Consider the following 21,111-nt stretch of genomic DNA (forward strand, 5'->3'; position numbering starts at 1 on the left):
CTTTTCAGGAGCTCTTATCTTTATATACTTCCTTCAGATCACCTCCTGCTCCTCTCTCAACCTTTCTGTCCACTGACTTTTAATAAATATGTGAAACATCTCTCTTAGCACAGATTGGTATTGTCACCTCAATATATATTCCTGCATACTGAAAATGAACATGTTTTTCTTCTCCTTGAATTCTGTCTTTTAGGTTCAGTTTAGTGGCAGCACCATCCCTCTCACATATGGGTATTTTCTTCTAGGTATTCAGAAAAGAAAGTATGCTCCTTCCATGATTTGGCATCTTCAAATAAAAGCCTTTTTTTTCTTGATGGTAGCAGAATATTCTTTCATACAGGGCTTTCTGTAGTACAATTCCCTGCCCATGGCAGGGGGGTTGGAACTAGATGATCTTTAAGGTCCCTTCCAACCCAAACCATTCTATGATTCTATGATTTGTATCTGTTAACTCAGAAAACTGTCCTTTCTTACCATTTCATCTAAGTTTATGCTGAACTTAATGCAGAAAAAAGATTCACAGATAATTATTCTGATTTCTGTTAGAGCACGTTGTAGAAACAGCATTGACTGCTCTCCAGTCGTCTTGTCACAGAAGAGAAATTTGAAGTCTGTCTTTTGAGATGCTACCTTGCATAGAAGGACGTTCTGAATTCCAGCTGCAGGACAGCTTTTTGGTTTAGTCTTTTTACCCCCATTTATTCCCTAAATACTGCAGAGTGATATCAAGAAGTACAGATGTACCAACACCTTTTACTTTGACTCCAGGCACATTTCAAATCAAGTCAAATTGCTATTCCTCTGTTTTATAAGGGACACGGTCATATTGTGTGTCCTAGGTGTGCTTTGAAAATGCGTCTGTAGTTGAGCTGTCTGAGGGTCCTAGATGGAAAAATTACTACTTTACAGATTCCAATTAAACATTAATAACCTGAGCACTAATCTACATGATCTGCTTGAAACTGGAGGGGACAGGTGTAGAAGTATAACTCTAGGTTCCCAGGAAGAGTAAAGCAGCTGCATTATGGTAGATGTCAGTACATAAATTCCAGTGAAGTCCCATGTTAGTCACCTAAATTTTTATTCCAGGTTTGCCTGAGGTGTGTGTTAGCAGTTCTGTCCTTTCATTCGTAAGTTAATTCTGAACTTGTGGATAACCATTGTTTAGAAATTTTTGTTACAAGATACCATTTTAGTATTCTCACTGTGTGCCTACACACCCTTTATGCTTAATATCTGAAGAATAGCTTCATCTTTCCTATCTGAAAGGTTAATCCTGGGTATGGGTCTCTCTTCAGCATCCCCTATACTTGATATTAAATATAATATAATATATAATAAGTAAGTTTTTTGAAATTGTCTGCCACACTCTACATTTCCTCCTCTTTCAAAGCCTATGATTTATAGATCTTATTTGACTTCTGTTTTAGTTACTAGATATTCTTTGCATTATGTAAGATATCCCTACAAGTTCAGTTGATTGAAACAGAGATACAACAGTATAATAGGATCAAATAGTTGGAAGACGAAAGTAAACTAAATCAAACTTAAAATAAAACACACTTTTTTAAACACACTTTTAAACACACTTTTTTAAAACTCAAATGTAAATACCTAATACGCTGTTGTTTGGGGTTACCATGGTTCATATGGATTCTCTATCACTGATGTTGTTTTGAGACCAGATGTTTCACTGAAAGATAAAATTACTGAAAGATAAAATTAGGAATTAGTTTAGGGATGTCTTATGCCATGTATAATACAAAAGACCAGGTCAGATTACGGGGATCACCTCACTCCCACTTTAGGAACCTGTGGGAGTGAGCCCGTTGAGTTCAGATCCTCTTCTGCAAGGCTAGAGGCTGGTTAGTCTTGTCTCTCTGCCTTTGGTGTCTGTCTCCTTTCTTTTGACTGGTGCAAGGGAGTTTAATAATGCTTATCTTCAGCAGGTTTTGTTCTGTTACATGTAATACACAGACAAGATTTCCTATGAATCTCCATCTGCCCTATTCCTCCTTTGATCCTTTTTCAAAGTGGAGTAAATTCGAAGGTGTGTCTCCTTGGTGTTAGAGAAGCTTTGCATTCTGCTTAGGGAAAAAAAAAAAGGTTGTGCATAGTAGAGTAGCTGTATCCGGGGGGGTGATCATATGATCTCCAAGATCACTTTAGAGTGATGGATCAGATTGTCCACTTCAAAGGCTTAAAGATGTGCTAATGTGTCCCTTTGTTAATTCGTAGCTCTCACTACATAAAACCTAGAGGAAAAATTAATGTAATTATTTGTTAGCCTACCGACTTGCAAGAACATTCCTGCCTCTAGCAGATTTTACATCGTGAATGTTTTTGTCTCGGTCATTACTTGAACTTGTAAACCTGAAATTCAAAAATAACCGTTAAGGTCTCTGGTTTTACTGACCCTTTTGACTGTGTTGCTATTCTCATTCAAGTTCACGTTCTTCTGAGCTATCAAAGTTATTTACATTATTAGGAACTGGCTGAGAGTCTTGGCTGTCCCATTAGCCAGTGATTATCAGTTTAGTCTCTCAACCTCATGAAGATCTGTGTTTCTTTCTGCCTCAGTGACAACTTTAGCTTAATTTCTTCTAATTCTGTACAAAGTACGTTAACTTTTCTGAAGTTCCAAAGTGCAGAAATGACCAAGTGGATGGCATAGCTGTTTTGGTACGTAGGACAGGTCTTTAATGTGTTTGTCTCCTGTGTGGGACTGTAGGTGCACCTTAGATCTCTCTCATGGTTTCATGGCGCAAGGTTACAGCTGGCAGGACTGTGCCTCTCTGGGGGCTGCCCTGCTGCAGTGCAATGTCCATCTACAGTCCACGTTTCCTTCAAGGGTGCCATGTGCCGGTCATGTTCCATCAACACATCAAAATCGGGCAGGAGAGGGCTGCAGCACTTCACTGCAAATACATAGTGGTGTGTGTGAGGCAAGGTTGAGTCTCATGCCGTCTGAATGCAACAGCAGCTGTAGAAAACATGCTTGAGGTCTGGCTTTTTTAATGTATTTTAGTAACTAAGAATGCTGAAAACAGCACCTCTTTCTCATGGTCCCAGTGTTTCTTACTCTGAAAATAAAATGAAACCCAGAGCTTAGACTTCAAGCTTTAAGGATCTTAAATCTTATTGGCATTGATGAGACTTAGACTCCCCAGTATGTTTGGAAATCCAGGCTCCTTCTGACAATTCCAGTGGATGAGGCTGCCTGACCTTCAGCATCCGCGTACTCTGAAAAATAGATCTCTTGATGGCTTAAGTTCCTGAAGTTCTAAGGCCTTTGGAAGTCCATCAACTATTCAATACTTACAACCTTTGCAGTATGCCACACCTCCACAGGGACTAGCAAAAGTTCTTCCCCATTGGGTCCTTTTTCTTGGTTAAAAATTTATGTAACTCCAGAGTCGACATATTTCTGATAAATCCAACACAAAACAGACTAGTGCTCCATTAGTAGGCTTCTTTTATGGAACTCAAGGCTGTTGGACAGTTTAGTAAGCCTATTTTATTAGTATTGACTAAAAAATTCCTAGTATTAGTCATCATAGAATCCTAGAATTTACTCTGATTTTTCAAAGGCTTGAAATAAAAACAACAAAAACCTGCTTATAAATATATACTACCGTGGGTTAGTTAAAAAACAACCAAACCACACAACAACAGCAAATTCTAAGACTTGTGCTTTTGCAATAATGAATTTCCCAAGGACAAAGTATCCCTGGCTTCCACTAAGATTTTTCAAAGTCATGTTTCAGCACTTCGATTCCTCCCACTATCTTTTTTTATTTCTCCTAGCAGTATGCCTGTGCATGATCTTAACATTTTGGTTGATTTATCAGACGCAAGTACAGTCTTTCATATATGACAGAGTTTAGGCTTTGCACGGTGAGATTTGACGATGCAACAATAATTACATTCACTTGTAAAGTAGCTCAGTGTAAACATCTATTGTGTACGTGCCTGTTCTGTTTACTAAAATTTGTCCCTAAATCTTTAAGCCTAAAACTGTACATATTTTGAAACATTCCGTTGTATGGAATCTCATATTTAACAGTTTCATGGGGTTGTTTCTTTGGAAGTAAAAGTGTTTCTCAAGAGCCTTTTTTTCCTACCCGCTCCCAGTGAAAAGAGGAGAGCAAAGCCATCCGCTTACCACAAAGCAGTGCCACCACAAAGGAAAGATTAAGGGTTTAGAGAGAGGTCAATGTGGGTTTTTCTCTAACTAAACACTTTCCTAAAGTTTCCTTGTGGAAAAAATAATGAAGTCATCTCGGAGTTTTTAAAGAATTTTTATTTCTTTTTCACCGTCTGCATTCGCTTGTCTTCTCAGCATGGATGTTTAATCTTTCTAGGCTTTGTGAATTGGTCCAAATGAATAAGTGGTGAGCTGTCTCTCTAGGAGCTAGAGGCTTATTCTAAGGCCCTAATCACTGAGTAAACACATCTTTGCCCTCCCTCTCTTACAACTGCTATATAATAGTCGAGATTCTAGCACAGTAACCTGGATATTGCAGGGATCGACGCTTTGAAATGCAGAATGGCTGATCCTCAAAAACAGACAGTGCCTGATCTTCCCCTGCCTCTTTCTTCTTTTTAAATTAAATATCACCACAGAAATGCTGTTTTATTGCTTGATATTGTGCATCAGTGCCCTGGATTTTCAAGTTTAGTTTCAGTCAACATTGTTGGCTGCACTTATATGGATCTCTGCATGTTGAGCTTATTAATGGCCCTTCCTGGCACATGTGTACGTGGTTCTGAAGAACATTTAAATTAAATTAGACAAACATTAATGCAAATTACTAATCCCTTTCTCAAAGTCTAATGTTCAAATGTATTCTTCTTTTTATATCAGTCAGTAAGTTTTGTCCGAAGCCAGTATATGAGGTGATGGCCATACAGGTTTTTTACAAAGGCAGCTTGTCTCAGAATTGCATCCCATGTCTTGCTGTATCAATATTAATCAATTTCTAGTGTTCAGTGTTACTTCTGATGAAGAGATTTGAAATAATTCATTAAAATTTTTATATATCATATATATTAATTAAAAATATGAATAAAAGTCTGAAAATAGCATTTACCATATTGTCTCAGCAAATACGTTCAAGTAGGATTTTAAAATAAAGTAAGTAATATGTAAGGATACGGGGGAATGGAAAGTTGTAATTTTCTGACCACTATTTCTAATTCACTGAACACCAGATAGAGGATCATGGTCCTTAACGGGCTCATGGTTTCCCAATGTTTTTCTCAGTCTGCTTTCTACCTTTACATACACATAGACTCGCTTTCCAAAAGGTGGTCAGAGATTATCATGGGGACACAGCACAGCTGTACGCTGCTGGCAGTGAAGCTCAAACAATACTTGATAGGAGTTCAGAACAGGACACAATGTTTTGTTTCAAGAGGCTGCTAACACCACCCCCAACATCTAGTCTTTGCTAATGTGGTAACTATGATGAGATATGTCAGTGCTCACAAACTCCACGTGGGATGTGATCCGTGTCTCCCATACCCCTTCCCTTGCTTCCCACGCATTCGCAGTGCTGGGGCAGCTACCTTGCTCCTCAGCTCCACGAGAGACGTAGCCAGCCGGGCTGGCACACGGCCTTTTGACCAGCTACACAGCGACTCACAAAGCAGGTGAGAGGCAGATGTGCTGTGGGCCTCCCCACATCACACGGCTGGATGGAGAGCTGCCAAAACATCCAGCATGCAGCGTCACAGGCTTTGGGAATGTAGGCAGCTGGATTGGTTGTTACTCATTTTCCTCTCTTTGGCTGCAGATAATGGGTGATAACAATACACTGTTATTTTTTGAGGTTGTTTGTAATTGTTTTGTAACAGAGATGGTGGTGTATCAAGAGGTGTGAGTTGTGTTCCTTGCTCGGGGGATTCTTCCAAATGTTACCTTTATTGGGCAGCAAGCCAAAAAGTTCACTTATTCCTTAAGCTAAGTCTGCTAATAGGGTTTTTGGTTTTTGTTCAGATGTTGCTATTTTCATGCCCTAAGCATATAATATATCATGTCTTGGTACCTGAGATAAAATATTAGGAAGCATTGAGAACATTTATGCATTTGGAGGGATGGACCATGTCACTTGAAATATACTGGGGTTTTTTTCCCCTGTGTGTTCACGTTGAGATACTTGGCAGCCGTAGGGTGTACTAACACACAAATCTGCAGCACTGATTTTAAATTACTGAATAGCCTGAGGAAATTTTCACTGATCTTTTCTCATGTCTTTTCAGAGAAAGCTTCTTGCTATCTACCTCCACCATGATGAGAGTGTACTAACCAATGTCTTCTGCTCCCAAATGCTTTGTGCTGAGTCTATTGTCTCCTATCTGAGTCAGAACTTCATAACCTGGGCATGGGACATGACAAAAGAAGCAAACAGAGCAAGGTAAGATTCTTTGGACTGTGAGTGGAGCAGCTTTTCTCTCAAGGAAGATCCTTATCTCGGTTTTGTCTCTGCAAATCAAATCTTTTGTTCCTTGATACATATTTGAACTAAAAACTTCATGCTCATTCTTAGTCATCAGTGAGGGTGTGCTGGCTGACGTTCACTGAGAACTGGACTGTCCTTGTTTTCATTACAAAGTGACTTCTCTATTCCTCTGCAGGAGAAAATATTTGAAGATGTTATTTCCCTGGGGTTTTTTTTTTGGGGGTGGTGGTGGGGATGGATGTGTTATTTTGCAAAGAGAGTTCTAGGATCGTGTCTTCACAGTTTTGCATTGTGGTGCCATAACACGTGACACTAATTGTATGTACATAGGTGTAACTGCATTAGAACTGCCTGGGATAATAACTGCTGTTGTTAATGAAAAATTTCTTTATCACACCAATGTTATTTTTAAAATTAATATTTAAAGCAGGTTATGCAAAAAATTAAAAGCTTGCAATTCATATGAAATTTTCTACTCCTTTGGTAATGTTCAGATATTTTGATGGGTTTTAATATAACAAAAGCTATCCAGTGTCTTAGAGAGGCCACCATTTTGCTGACAAGTAAAGAAATTAAAAAACGCAGATCCCACCTCCTTCTACATCTTCCGTGTATGACCAACAAATTTTCTTATCTTTATATTAACACCTCACTCTTCTTTAGTTATCAGTTTATCATAATCTACTGAAAATAATGATTTTATGATTGTACTTACTATATTTAGAAATCAGACTTGTTTGTTTTTCTAACTTGGACCTTATTTCATCACCTTTATTTACACAGAAGACAACTGCTAGCCAGGATATTGTCTTGAGTACATTACTATAATGAGAGTTATTCTGACTTTTGAACAAAAGATGCAACAGTCATTTGGGCTAGGATAAGGTTGCCACTTTTTTTTTTTTTAACACAGTTCCATGCATTATTGAACAATTAAAAGGACGCATTTATGTTTGTTTCTTTTGTGGCTTGCTAAAACAGAGCATTCAGGCACTCCTATTCCTAACTATGTAAACTACAGTTAATAATTCGTTACTGAAAGTGGGGATGGAGAACAGAACAATCTCTTTTCCTAATACACTTTTTAAATGATGCTGGTGTTTCACAGGAATTCCTCACTCGACCTTCTGCATTTCGTCATCGGATGAATCAGCAGCTATATTCCTAGTTTATGTTATTCTAGACAAGAGTTAAAGATTATGGAAAAAAGCAGTCATAAAAACAGATTAAAAGTTTTTTTTAAAAAAAGAAACAAGAGAGAGAGAGAGGAAAAAGAAACATCTAAGTTCTTTCATGGGACCAAATACATAGACTGGAAAGTTGCTTAAGTCTTTTGGTATTGCCATTCATGGGCAGTAAGGAGCCTTCTCCTTTTCTTTTATCCCACAACTTGGTGTAGAAGGAAACACTATTTCTAAACCATCTGTAGTGGCTAAGTTCAGTTGACTACCTGCTGTTCTATTGTTCGCTTTTCTATTTAATTCTCTAGTTTCTTTTATTTTACAATGACAAAAAATTGCAGTGTAGTTTCTTTTGAAAAACTGTGTTTGAGGGTTTTTTTATGACTGACAATCAACAGCCAAGTAATTGCTTTGTTGTGTTTTACTAAAGAAATCTATTAAGTAGCACAACTTTGATACACTAGTAATAAGAGTTTGCAGGTTACAGAGACACCTGTGGTGACCAAAGCGACAGAAGCTGCTTATTAGAAAGAGCCTGTACAGCTGTGTCCTATTAACTCCTTATGACACTTCTTAAAACACAAAATAAAGGGCTTGTTTAAGGCTTTATAGCTATTCTCAATGAACCTAGTTCCCGATTGTGCAGTACGATAGGGTTTTTAAACCTTCATTTTTTGCTCTCTGTTAACAACAACAAAGAAACTGTCATATTAACAGTGAGGTCAAAAAATAGTAAAGGGTAAACAAGGCATGCTGGCTCAAACTAGAATAAATTCTTGGTTGCGTTTAGTGTCACATCCTGCTCCTTAGTCTGTGATTTCTTCAGAGGGGGAATGATGCTTCCTTCTCCCTCTGGAAAGTGCCAGTGCACTGTGGGCATTCCCATAAATAAATACTCAGTACCTCTGTTTAATTACCACCCTTCATTATGTGACACAATGACAGTGGTCTTGGAGCCTATCCTGTTCCGTATCCCTGTGAATACAATTGCACGTAGCTTTTTATTTGAATGGTGAGAAGACAACGGCAACAACAGAAGGAACTGCTTTTTGCATGCTAGTGTAGCCCAGGAGCAACTTACTTGTGCTGCTACAATTGCATTAGTGGAAAAGGCAGGGGAAGCAGGACCACTTTATTAACAGCAGTCCACAGGGACACCTCGGTGTCAGTAGTAGAAGACGGGCTTTTAATACTGCAGCATGGCATGAGAAAGTTCAAACAGATAGAAATACTTGCCTCATATAAGCCAAAGAATCTTGAATATTCTTTTTTTTTTCTTGCTCTTTGCTGTCTGCTTTCTGACATCTGCGGGTGCCATTCCGTTCCAAAAACGGTCTTAATAAGAGTTTCCATTTTTCCCATTAATGAAATGGGGGTCCATCCTGAATGCTGTAGAACAAAACCAGCTCAAAAATCTCATCATTGCTCCTAATTTTTAATGCTTTTCTCAACTGATGCTGATGTAGAGATGTGCTTTGAATCCTGCCTTACTGTACACCAGCATGTTTCAGCTGGAATCTCTCAATCTTGTTCTTCGACGCTGATTGCAACAGGGTGAAGAGAGTTCTGTAGGAAGGACTAGAAGTAAAACGCTGTGTGCGAGCACCATGGTAACTGTTGGAACTAGTGCAAGAACATAAGCATTACGACTTTGGGAGTCAGATTTTTAAAAATTTCTAACTACAGCCTCCTGGGACTGTTACTTTCTCAGACTGAAGGGGAACTCTAGTTAATAGAGCTACGATGATGTTCTGTTCTGGCTTCCACAGTTTTTAATTGCCTCTGACATAAGGTTTGCAGAAAAGGGAGTTATTACTTTGGGCAAGTGCTGCAAATTACTAATCTTTTCATGAGTAGAATTTAAAAAAATCATAATAAAATGCATAATATAATTGTTAGCCTTCATTTAGGAAAATAACACAGTGTTTTTATAATACTGTTAAGGAATCTGTGTGAAAGCTTTAGCACCTACAGTCTAGATTTTAGTGAGCAACTTTTTTTAATAGTCTTGTAATTCATGTTGTCTATGGTCAAAGGAGGGAAAAAAAAAAAACCACAAAGCTACAGATACATCTTTTGCTTTCATGTTAGATTGCAGCCAACTGGGCGTGAATCATGAGCTTAAAAATCACTGTTACCTTTCTGTTGCTGGCTGGGGATTTGCTACCGTGGCACTCCCAACAGCAGAAATACCCTTACAGGAGGTGTCGGGGCAGCAGTGTTTGGCAGTAGTGGTGGTTGGCAGCGGTGGTGTTGACAATTCTGGCCCTACCTTTTGGTCCAAGCACCCGGCTGCAACAGCTCACCAGCTGCGTTGGGCCATCGCATGAGCTAAGCGATTCCTCGTGTTTCCAGAGAGGTCATGGGATAGATAAGCAGGAGAGCCAGACATGAGCAGCTATAGTTCTGGCACTTTCTGACTTCAAAGAGTTGACTAAATACCACTATTCTCACATAATTATGTGCCTGTGCATGGGAAGTGTGTGTATATATATGTATGCAAGCACATGCCTAATTTTGTTAATTCATTAATATGCATTAATATAATTTATTTGTATCCAGGACAGCTATAAAGTGAATACATATGTATACAGATATACATACATATATGCACATGCCCTTGTGTTTGTACACACAGCATTTACAAACAGATTATGTGTAATATTAACAGATTCCCAATGTACATAATGTTTCCCAAAGAAAACACTGCCAAAACCATAAAACAGAGACTCGAATGTCTGTAGCAGCTTTTTAGCTTTTGATATCACTGCCCTCGGGCACTGTATTTCAAGCTGTTGCCAACTTTTCTCAGCTCTGATGACAGGTACTTGTTAGTTTTAATGTTCAAATGATAGTTTTTCACTTTGCTTAAGCTTAGGAAAGAGTTAATTGACTAAAGTGCTTCTCAGCAGCAGGTTGTCTTCACCTGCAATTTCTGTCATCATATAATTAGCCATATTCACAGTTGCTGACCCTTAATACTAACCTACTGAATGATGCATGCCTGGATGAAGACCAGTTGACCATATTACTCCATCTCCCCAATCCTATTTGATCCTTCGGCAAATATATTGCAGGTGTGGGGTCTGTGAGAGCTGGGCTCGGTGAGTTAATTTCTCACTGCCTCTTCAGGAGTGACTGTAGATTCTGTATTTGTTGCTTGCAAAACTGTTGGACATGTTCTTTATCACTAAATCCTGAACAGGCTTCACAGAACAGTGTGAAAACCTTTTCCATTGTATTTTGCAGCATTTTATTTAATTTACTCTAATAGCAATACAGTGCCAGTCAATAAAAACAGGTCAAAAGTCTAATTAATGTTTTAAAAATAAAGGTTCTCAAACACCAGGCGAGTTTGTCATTTTCTGTATGGTTTGTTTTGAGGAGGAAGAGGAAAGAAGGTGAGGAGGGAACCCTTCTGTTCCATGATTACATCCCACCCGCTCATTTTCTCCTTTTCTCCTTTGCTTTTGATTTTAGTGGCGGTCTTAACAGAATGTCAAGATCAATTTGCAGCATGGTTTAACTCAAGGTTTGCATTCTGCCAGCAGCGATTGTCCTAACAAACAATGCCGTGTGTTCTTGTAACTTCAGAAGCTTTTAGAAGGCTCATGGCAAGGGCAGCATCTAATGACTTTATTAGTGTAGGGTTTCAAAATGGGCTCAGTAATTGTTCGCATCTCTTTGTCATCTAGTCATAATTACTGCATAGTATTGTTCGGGGTTGCACTTGTGAATAGTTCCCTAATAGCACTGAAACGAAGAAAAAAGGAAAAGGATAAAAGGTGATTGTCTCTTTAGATGGAGAACAAAATGGCCTTTATATAGATGATGGTTAAACTGTTTATTATACACCCACCAGAAAAGGTAAACTATCCCTGCTTAAATATTTATGTGCCTCAAAGTAATTTCATGTTAGTAGTCTAAAAATGTCCAAATTTGGAAAACTAAAAACCAGCAGAGAATGCATTTTAATCTGATCGTGATTAGCAAGATATGGCTGTCTCCATAATAATCAACTATAAATAGAAAGTAGTCTCTCTGTTGATGTGATTTAAGGTTTTCAGTGCATCCTTTTATGTGCCTATAGCGATGCTTTAAGGTCATCTGAAAAAAAAAATATTAAACCCACGGGAGGTAAGTGAACTGATACATTTGTAAACATATATTTTAAGTCCTCACTATAAACCCAAATCCTAAAGCAAGTTCTATCCTACTGCACTCAAACTGCAGCCTTGTTTATTAAACTTGCTGAACAGAAAAGGTGAAAGAATAAAACTCTGGCATTCTGTGCTGATGGGGTGAAGGCAGAAGAACAGGTAGTCAGGCCAGGCTTGCTGGACAGTTTTGAGGAAGGAGAAAGAAGTCATTCACAGGTCCATCCAGCTTCAGGAGTCCACAGCTGCACCAGTGAAGTCTAATGCCAGTTCCAGATTAATGGAACGGAAGTTGTAGAGAAATTCAGCAGCATCTATGCAACTAAATCAACCGTTAGAAGAAAACATTGAGCTGGCAGTCAGAGTTGTTTGTACCAAAATGCAGCTGGAAGGCACGACTGAATCTCCTTGGTACTGCAGGGGGCCCGACGGGGACAAAGAATCTTTGCAGAAGTGCACATGCCCATCCTCTTCCTTTAGGTTAGGATGACTGTGTTTTGACCTCTCGGCTCTCCTTTTTGTAACCATTCTGACTGTCTGTGGGCCTTGGAGAGCCACAGTTAACAGTGCTCAGTCCATCCCTGGCCAGGAGGTTCAGCTGTACCCGTGTCATTCCTGACCGGTGGCTGTCCCATCCCATCTTCGGTGTGCAGGAGGTTTCTCAGCATTTCTCTGTCACCCGTTGCAGTACTTTACTTTCACCCCCTTTAGGCAGTTTGCACTAGGATTTAACTGGAGTTCCTATTGCAGCAATGAATGACACCTGTATCTCGGCTCACTCAGCAGGCAGTGAGGTACTTTCTTCCTTTCTGCTGCTCTGTTCCTTGGACCTAAATGGTGCTATTATGTTTTCCTGCAATTTTTTTCAACTAAGCAACTGATTCCTTCAGCCTTTCCTTGAAGCTTGTCCTTTTGTAGACATTGGTTACTGCATCTTTCATGTGGTCCTTCTGTAATTAGTCCACATCTTTACTGATGCACTGTGCCTAAAACCTTGCTTTCTCAGTGCTTAGTACAGGAAGAGGATCGTTTCATGTTGTACAAACCATGCGTCTGTTTACTCACCCCAATTTGAAGCTTGTCTTCTTCACATCATGACTTTCCTTCCTCCCTTACTGCTTGATTCTTACTCTGCAGTTGTGCAATTGTTCCTCCTAGTCAGAGGCTTTCATTGACCTTGTTGAATCGCATTTTACCTGTCAGGACGTTTCTCTAGGTTGTGAAGATTAATCTGAATTTTTATTGAATTCCAGCATGCTTGTAGCTTCCCCCCCATTGCTAACATCTGTAAAGTAACTGAATGTACTCTGTGTTCTTACCTAGGTTATTGGGAAATCTACCTGTAGCAAGCCTTAGATATTCCTTAGCAAATCACGTGTTACACGCCTTTCTCATAGGATAGGCAACAATCAAAGCTACCACTGATACGCAAGCGCATCTCGTGTTTTCCATTTTTAGTACAGCGCTTTAGCAAGTGGTCCAGGTATATTTTATTTATACTTTTACCAATGGTTTTGTCTGGTGTCCAGTGGTATCTGAAAGGATGCATTAATGAGTTTCTAGAGGGAGGCGTTTTAGACTGAGCGGGGTTATAAAGTATTTACCTAATCTGTTTGAACCTTGAAGTGTGAAATTAGATCTTCCATGTTTTATGAAGAGGTAGATAACTCACTCACCTAGGCTTCACTCTCACATAAAGAAAAAGTGGATAAAATCATGCTTTTGACATCTGAATACCTGGATATTTAGCGTGTGAATACAAAAGAGGATATCCACACCATTTGATTCAGACTGCTTTATACATCTTTAAGCTGTGCCTTGTGTCTGTTGCTCATTCCCCCTTGTGTTTGAGTCAACAGTTATGACCTTACAAATGTGGGTAAGACAGTAACTCTGTATTATGAAGACTGGATAGCAAGCTTGTTTTAATATACCATTTCATTACCTCAGCTTTTACGGTTTTTTTAATGTAAATACCTAATACAAAAATTTTATTTTTACATTAACATTTTAATGAGTCTTATGTTGACTTTGCATGGTATATGATTATTATTAAAAATAATCAGAAATCTTGCATATTTAATATTCATTATTGTTTTCTTCATGCTCAAGAAGTTACTTTTTTTTTTTCCCCACACCCATTTCTGAAGTTTTAAAATTTCTCAGAGTAAGGTTAGCCTCGGGAAGTACCCAGCCTTAAAAATTCACAAATTTTTGGCCCGAATTCATCCTGTTTGTGGACTGAACACCAGCTCAAACTGAAAGGGAACAGTTATTTTAGAAGAGGTTATCAGATTTTTGTCCTGCTGCTGCTGTTTGAGCAGGATTTCAGGCTGAGATGATACAGCAAAAACATCTCCAGTGCAGCATTTCTGTTAAAAAGTTCCTTGCAAGAAGCACAGTGAGCACCATGTGCCAAAGGGCCTCATTTTAGGAAGAACTTTTCCAAAGTTTTCCCACCAGTGTGTAAAAATTAAAAGTAATAACAGGAATATTTATACAAGTAAGACTGTAACAGACAACCAGATCTCTGTTGTTTATGTTGGTACAAAAAATAAGGAAAAATTGTTCTAAAATCCTATGCGATTTTTTAATATTTATTTTAATTCATTTTATCCATACCTTTGAGAGCAGAGTTCTCTCCGTTTGGAAGAGAATTTGCCCTTTAGTTCACTAGACAGATTCGCTGATACAGTTACTAATTAACCTTAAGGTGCTGGGGAGAGTTTAAGAAAAGCAAAGGCAAAGGAGAACTTTCAATTTTTGTTTGAACATACAGCAAACACTCAAAGTGTAGCATCAGTTGTCCCTCTTTGCCCATTCCAGGAGTACACGGCAGCATACGATACACAGCTTGCCCTGCATTAGTTTCCTTCTGCAGGTTTGCTTGAGTAACAAAAAAGAGCTGGAATGAGCATTTTAGATTTTGTTACTCTTTCTGCAGCTACACTATGCTGTGACTGCTTGACATTTTTATTTAATTCATAATGTCTTGTGAACAGGGATTAATTTGGGGATTCATCCTATTCATCCTGTCAGATTGTATCATCAGTTTGATTCCAGTAGGTAACTGAACACTGTTACTGTAACAGGACAGGCATCGAGATGTTAACATTTGGTTTCAGCGATGACTGGTCGGTGGTGTCCGTGTCTCTTAAAGCCATGCCAGTTCCCACTTCTCTGAGTGGAAAGAGAAAGGAGACTCAATTCCTCTGCTCTTTTAGAGTCCTTCCGCTGGATCAGGGCCAAGGGTAGCCGTGCTGTGTTGCACTGTGATTGCTCATGGAGATGCAGACATCTCTTATTGCTCAGAATCATCAGTTCTTTGCTACATTCTTCCTTTAATTTCTCATCAGTTCTTTGCAAATTTTTCCCCTGCTAGGTAAGAGTGGGAATTCACTTTGAACCGGTTCACATGGGAAAATACAACATGACAGTTTGGAAGCTAACGGACACCTCTGCCTTCTGCCCTCTTTAGGGACTGGGCAACAGAGATGCCTTTAGCTTACTGAATTGTTTAAATTTGTTTGCTCATATTCATGGTGTGGTAAGGAGGGATCTTGAGTAATCACAGATCCAAACTTGGCTGCAGTAGATCCTGTCCATATGAATAACAAAAATGTGAAACAACGTAATACCTGAGCAGGAGCTACATAAAGAAACAATGAGGTAACACCAGCCATTGTAATGAGGAATCACAGAATGGTTTGGGTTGGAAGAGACCTTACAGACCATCCAGTTCCAACCCCCCTGCCATGGACAGGGACACCTTCCACTAGACCAGGTCACTCAGACCCTCACCAGCCTGATGTGGGGAACAGCTGCCATCTCCTGCCTAGGGTTGGCTTTCTCCTTTGGGCTCCCGCCCAGAAAAGGCAGTACAACTTTTGTGCTGTAAATAGGTACCATATAGATCAAAGGCTTTCCAGAAATCAAAAAACAGTGAGATCAACACTTGCGATGATCATCACTTCAGCCAGAAGTGGCCAATTTTGTTAAAAATTAAAAGCTGCACATTCTCACAAAAACATGTTATTGCTAAACCCCATTGTTTACAAGGTTATGTGTAGCATATCTGAGATCAGGAGCTGTGGTAGAACACAGACTTCAGTCGTAAGAAGTATTCCCATTGGTTTTGAGAGTCAGTAATATTTTTAAACTCTTTTTCAATAGATTTTTTAAATTGTTATTTTTTCAGAGTTGAGCTTTTTTAAAGTAATATTAAATTAATTGCATTTTATGATAAAATTACAAAAAAAAATTATGCCAGGAGGATATTTTAATATCACATGTCACATATTAGCTTGTAGGGAATAATATTCTTCTCTGGGAAACTAACGTGCTACGAGCATGGTATCTCTCTGCACAGTTTATCTCAGGGTACCCCCAGAGGGATTGCTGCTGTGCAGTGATCGGCAGCCCCCCAAATTAAACATCGGCAGCTCACCAGAAGAGTTTTTCCTGTGTGCTGCTTTTAACTGGGGAGTAAACTGTCTAAGAACTAACACCTGTTCAATCTGCATTTAATGAAGTCTGTACTGTTCTTAGGGTTTGTTTCTGTATTTGTCGATCCATGGTCAGTGTCCGTGTTTATTCTGTAGCTTTAGTAACTGCTGATTTCGTTGCTATCGAGTCATGAATAACGAAATGGTCCTGTCTGCCAAAACTACTTTTTGTGATAAACTTCATTCTTGCAACTTTTGAGTGTTTTTTTAATGGAATTTTCCTTCATAAAATGCTTTATTGTGTTTCTCATATTTCTCCCTCCTTGAATAGTTTTGTAATTTAAAAATAAAAGGACTAGTAGGGTGCCATTTGCCCTCCCTTTCTGGCAGCGTTCCTCTATTTCCACTTTTGGTTGGAGATCACAGTAATCCAACGTGTTGTGGAAAACAGTTCTCCCGGAGGGACATCTGGCTCTTTGATGCACTCCACAGGCAGTTCTCTTGGCAGCTCTGGAGATGCCACCGAAAGAGCTGGCACACTTCTGTTTAGATGAAAGTACGAAAATCCCTTGTTAGTGATGTGCAGAGGAAGACACTGGTTATTGCACCAAATTGTTTTGGTCCTGCTCAGTTCTGACAGTGAATGTTAGTACAAAGGAGGGGTGGGGGTTTGCTGGGTATGAATGTGGAAGAAAGTAAAAAGGACTGTAAATACAGAATCAGTAAAGGCAAAAAAGGAAAAAAAAAATGCAAAATTAGTTAGGTAGTTGCAAATTGTACTGGAAGGCATGAGAAGAACTGAATGGGGATCACTAATGAAAATTGAATTCCTAACCCCCGTGTAAAATGAAAAGCGGAGACGTGTTACGCGTGATTTCCGAGCGCTTCCCGCTGACCTGGCGAGGAGCACGTGTGTGGCGAGTAGTCGCTGGTGAGCGGCCGGTGCGCGGCGTAAGCGCTGGCGATGGCTGCTGGTACCTCTTCAGTCGGTGTGGTGTCGTTTGCCTACCTGCACCCTTCTGTTGGCTTCACTGCGTTTAGTTCAACAGACAAGCGGGGTTTTACTTGGTTCCCAAGGGCAGGGTCTGTTTGGATGGATCATGTTAGAATTTCGCGTGTGTATTCGCTCTGCTCCGAAGCGACGCATTGATAAACAACCAGCCGGTCATTCATCCCCCACAGCCGGCCTCATCGCAGCGGCCCGTGCTGTAACCTGGCCATTCGTTATTCAAAGATGGGAGTGCTGGGGAGAAGTGTTGTTTCTCCTTCCTCCCCCAGGAAAGCCAAGGGCTACCAGTGGCAAATCTGGCATTGGGTCAGAATTGGCATGTGCTGCTCCTGTAACTGGTACGTGAGCGAGCTGGCCCCTCTCCCCGCGAGCTGAGCAGATTGCAGCAGCAGCAGAGGAGGGAGGAGATTTCAAAGAGCAGGGCAGGTGACACCAGGGCCTTTAAGAACTGACCATCAGAGAAAAAAACCCACCATGATGGGAGACGTTGACATCTGTCCTTTGTGCTGCTACTCAGGCAGGAAGGTGTGTGTACCCTTACAACAGCCTGGCATGGCTTGCCATCTTCTGAAGCCAGGGAGCTGAAACCTGTTCCCAGACTTCAGAGAACTCCAAGGTATCGTAGTCTGTCAGCTTCTGTGTAGTCAGCCAGATGTTCCATGGATAAAAACTCATCTCCTGGAAAAAAATGATTTTGTGAGATCTTTTAATGTACTGAAACACCTACTTCAGTCAGAATTATCTACATACAAAACCCATACTTACAAAACCATATTTTGAGACTGAGTTATGGGATGACTAAATACAGAATTGATGAAGAAAAACCCAACATCTTTGACTAGTGCAACTACTATTGTAATGGCCTCAGTGTTGTTCCTTCGAGCAGTATTCAATGCACCACTTTTTCACCTCCAGTTAAATACTTTGTTCTCACGTGAGACTTGAGTGCTTTTCTGCCATGGCATGTTGAAGACTGTTAAATAGTTTTAATACACACGTTTCAGGAATTCAGTTCAACAGACTCCTGACTCTCTTACTTTCAGGAGTGAAACCTTGAACACCCATGTGTCACTTTGCCATGAAAGATCACCACTGACTTCTGTGAGGCCAAGATTTCACATACATATTCCCATCTTGAAAGCCAAAAATAAAAATAACGTATAGCTTAAGAGTTTATATGTCCAGACTTTATTTTATCTTTACGCGATGCTGTGTCTCTACGTAGCTGTTTCTGATTTAACAGTCCCTATTTGACGTTTTTGACGTTGTCTTTCTGCGTGATAGTTCTGAGTTGCAAATCAAGGAGGCAGGGAAGGGTATTCGCCAGTAACATTTATGGCTTTGGAATACTTGCTAGCTACTCCTCCTCATTGCCTTCCATCCAGCTATGGCCATAGGTATCCTACAAATTGTCTCCAAGGAGGGTTATTTTTTGATGATTGTGTTGTACTCATCAGGTTTATCGATTTTTCACCATTTTATTAGATACAATATCTATTAATTAAAAAAAAAATAGAATTTTGAATCTTTTCAGTATCTCTCAGAAGAAATTACTTGGTGCGCTTGACATTTTAATGCAGTTTGTCTTTTCAAATAGATTTGGCTTCTAATGCATGTGACAACAGGACTTTGCTCTTCAGTTAGAGCATACATTTCAGAGTAGTTGTTACCTAAAATATTATCATAAGGCATAAGAAAACACATGATTTAAGTTGCCTTTCATGAACATAATTAAGAATTAATAAGCCTGTACCAGTGGCTAGTCCACAGAATTTCCACTGTTTTGCCTTTTGTGACCCGTGTTATTAAAAGTCCATTATTTTTACAGACTTTATTAAATTGGATCTTATTAAAGCATTCTATATTTGCATTTGGTCTTTCATAATTCATTATTATTATGACATTTACTTTTTACCATCAGATCTGAAAACATATCATAAGCTACCCTTTTCTCTTGAAAGAAATGCTAATTTCAAACAGTCCTCTAATGGAAGAGAAAAGCTTTATCAGTTTTTTCATTTATTCAAGATCGTGTTAAGAATACTAATGCTAGACTTCTGTATGCTAATATCTGAGAGCTTTTTTTGGTCAAAAGCTTAGAATTATTGTTTTTAGACCACACCGCTAAGTATGTCACTGGCAGGGCACTAGTACAAAAGAAAATACAATTCTGAAGTACCACATTTTAATTCTGTGGCTGATAAAAATTCCTTGATCTTTCATTACTAAATTTTGCTTTAGTATGAAATGATACTGATTTTATACTTTGTCATGTTTAGTAGGTTATGGCTCTACTTAGTTTCTCTTAGAAGTTTTTAACAATTGATTTAGCATAATTATATTGAGGGGGAGTGGGTAGTTTAGATTTATAGCCTGCAGAATAGTGTAACAGGAAATTGAATTCTCCATCAAATAAATCACTGGCTCAAACAGTTATTAATTGTTTTAATTTAGACAACCTGGGATCTATCATGCTTGTTAATATTCTCATAATTTAATCATAAAAAGAGAGAAGGAGCTCTAGAATTGGCTGCAGAAGCCTAGATGTTAAACAGTGGCTAACGCTCAGTTAAACTGCTCGAATTTAGCATAATTATTTTTTAAACTAGCTTCCAGAACACCTCAACAATGTTAACTTCTTTTTCCCCACACAGGTTTCTGACCATGTGCACTAGACACTTCGGGAGCGTTGTGGCCCAGACAATTCGAACTCAGAAGACAGACCAGTTTCCACTTTTCCTTATTATTATGGGAAAGCGGTCATCTAATGAAGTACTGAATGTAATACAAGGTACAGCTCTCGCGTCGTGTTAAACGTCGTTCTTACGTCAGCACTGAAACTGTTAGAAGACATCTTTGTTCCTTTTTTAAGGTGTTCAGAATGTGAATTTATTTCACGCAAGAAACATTTAGTTGCTGTGGTATAAATAGCTGCTCTTCATAAATGTGTTAATTAACGTAGTATTAGAGATTGAAGTTGCCGTGGGAGTTTTTCGGGGTTTTTTTAAGTGGAAGCCAATTCACCTAAATAAGAAACTACACTTAGTTCTCCAAATTTATATGTGTGTAAATTACGGATTTCCTAAACATTGGGGCTGCTCTTTTTGTGTCGTGTCAGAATGCATTTAGTTCTCGGCGTGCAGTTCCTTGTTAACATGTAGGCTCCTGTTGCCTGTAGTGGGCTAATATTTGAACATCGGTTGCTTTTTCAGACCTGCTTGCAGCACTGAGACCCCAAATCGGATCAGAATTTTAAGTTGCTGATAAAATCTCACATAAATGAAGCTTTGTGGCTTACACGAGCAGTTGTTTGTGGCATAACCATTCCTCTGATTTCGGTGACAGCAGGATGACTTAGATGTGGAGTGATGCCCTTTGACTGCTGTTCTCAGTAACTCTCCAAATTAAAATACATCAAAGAATGGCTGCCTCTAATTTCTTCTGCTTTCTCCACAAGTTTGCCTTCATGACACTGTGTCCTCATTTATTTATTGCTCATAACTAGCAATCTTTATTCTAATCTCCTTGTTTTCCTTGAGGAAATTCAGCCTCAGGAAATACTGCCTTCTGCAGACAGCATTACTGTTTCTGCATGTGGGATTAATCGTTTTCCTGAGGAATCTGCAGTGTTCCTTCCTATGGCCAAAATCGTGACTTTTGCATGGATTTTAGTCCCCTTAGTGCAAGGTACAGCACAACACTCATTCATGGTACTTCTGTCACTTAGAACTTACTGCATACGCATAGGTTTATAACTCCGCAGCGCAGTTCAGCGTATGTGCAACTTCAAGCACCTCTGTTATCACACGGAAGTCAGCGGGGTGACTACTCTGGCAACTTGGTGACTCAAAGTCA

General features: G+C 39.3%; 1 protein-coding gene across 1 annotated transcript in view; it reads left to right on the forward strand.

Moving 5' to 3' along the window:
• FAF1 (Fas (TNFRSF6) associated factor 1) overlaps nucleotides 1-21,111 on the forward strand; it is a gene marked incomplete at its 5' end in the record, with an annotated part of 124,572 nt that overhangs the window by 74,111 nt on the left and 29,350 nt on the right. Inside the window, 2 exons of the mRNA XM_010156975.1 lie at nucleotides 6,265-6,419; nucleotides 19,911-20,047. Coding sequence (XP_010155277.1) covers nucleotides 6,265-6,419; nucleotides 19,911-20,047 — 292 coding nt within the window. The remainder of the gene's footprint in view (nucleotides 1-6,264; nucleotides 6,420-19,910; nucleotides 20,048-21,111) is intronic.

This window comes from Eurypyga helias, unplaced genomic scaffold (genome assembly GCF_000690775.1).
Source record: "Eurypyga helias isolate BGI_N326 unplaced genomic scaffold, ASM69077v1 scaffold6448, whole genome shotgun sequence".
NCBI lineage: Eukaryota > Metazoa > Chordata > Aves > Eurypygiformes > Eurypygidae > Eurypyga > Eurypyga helias.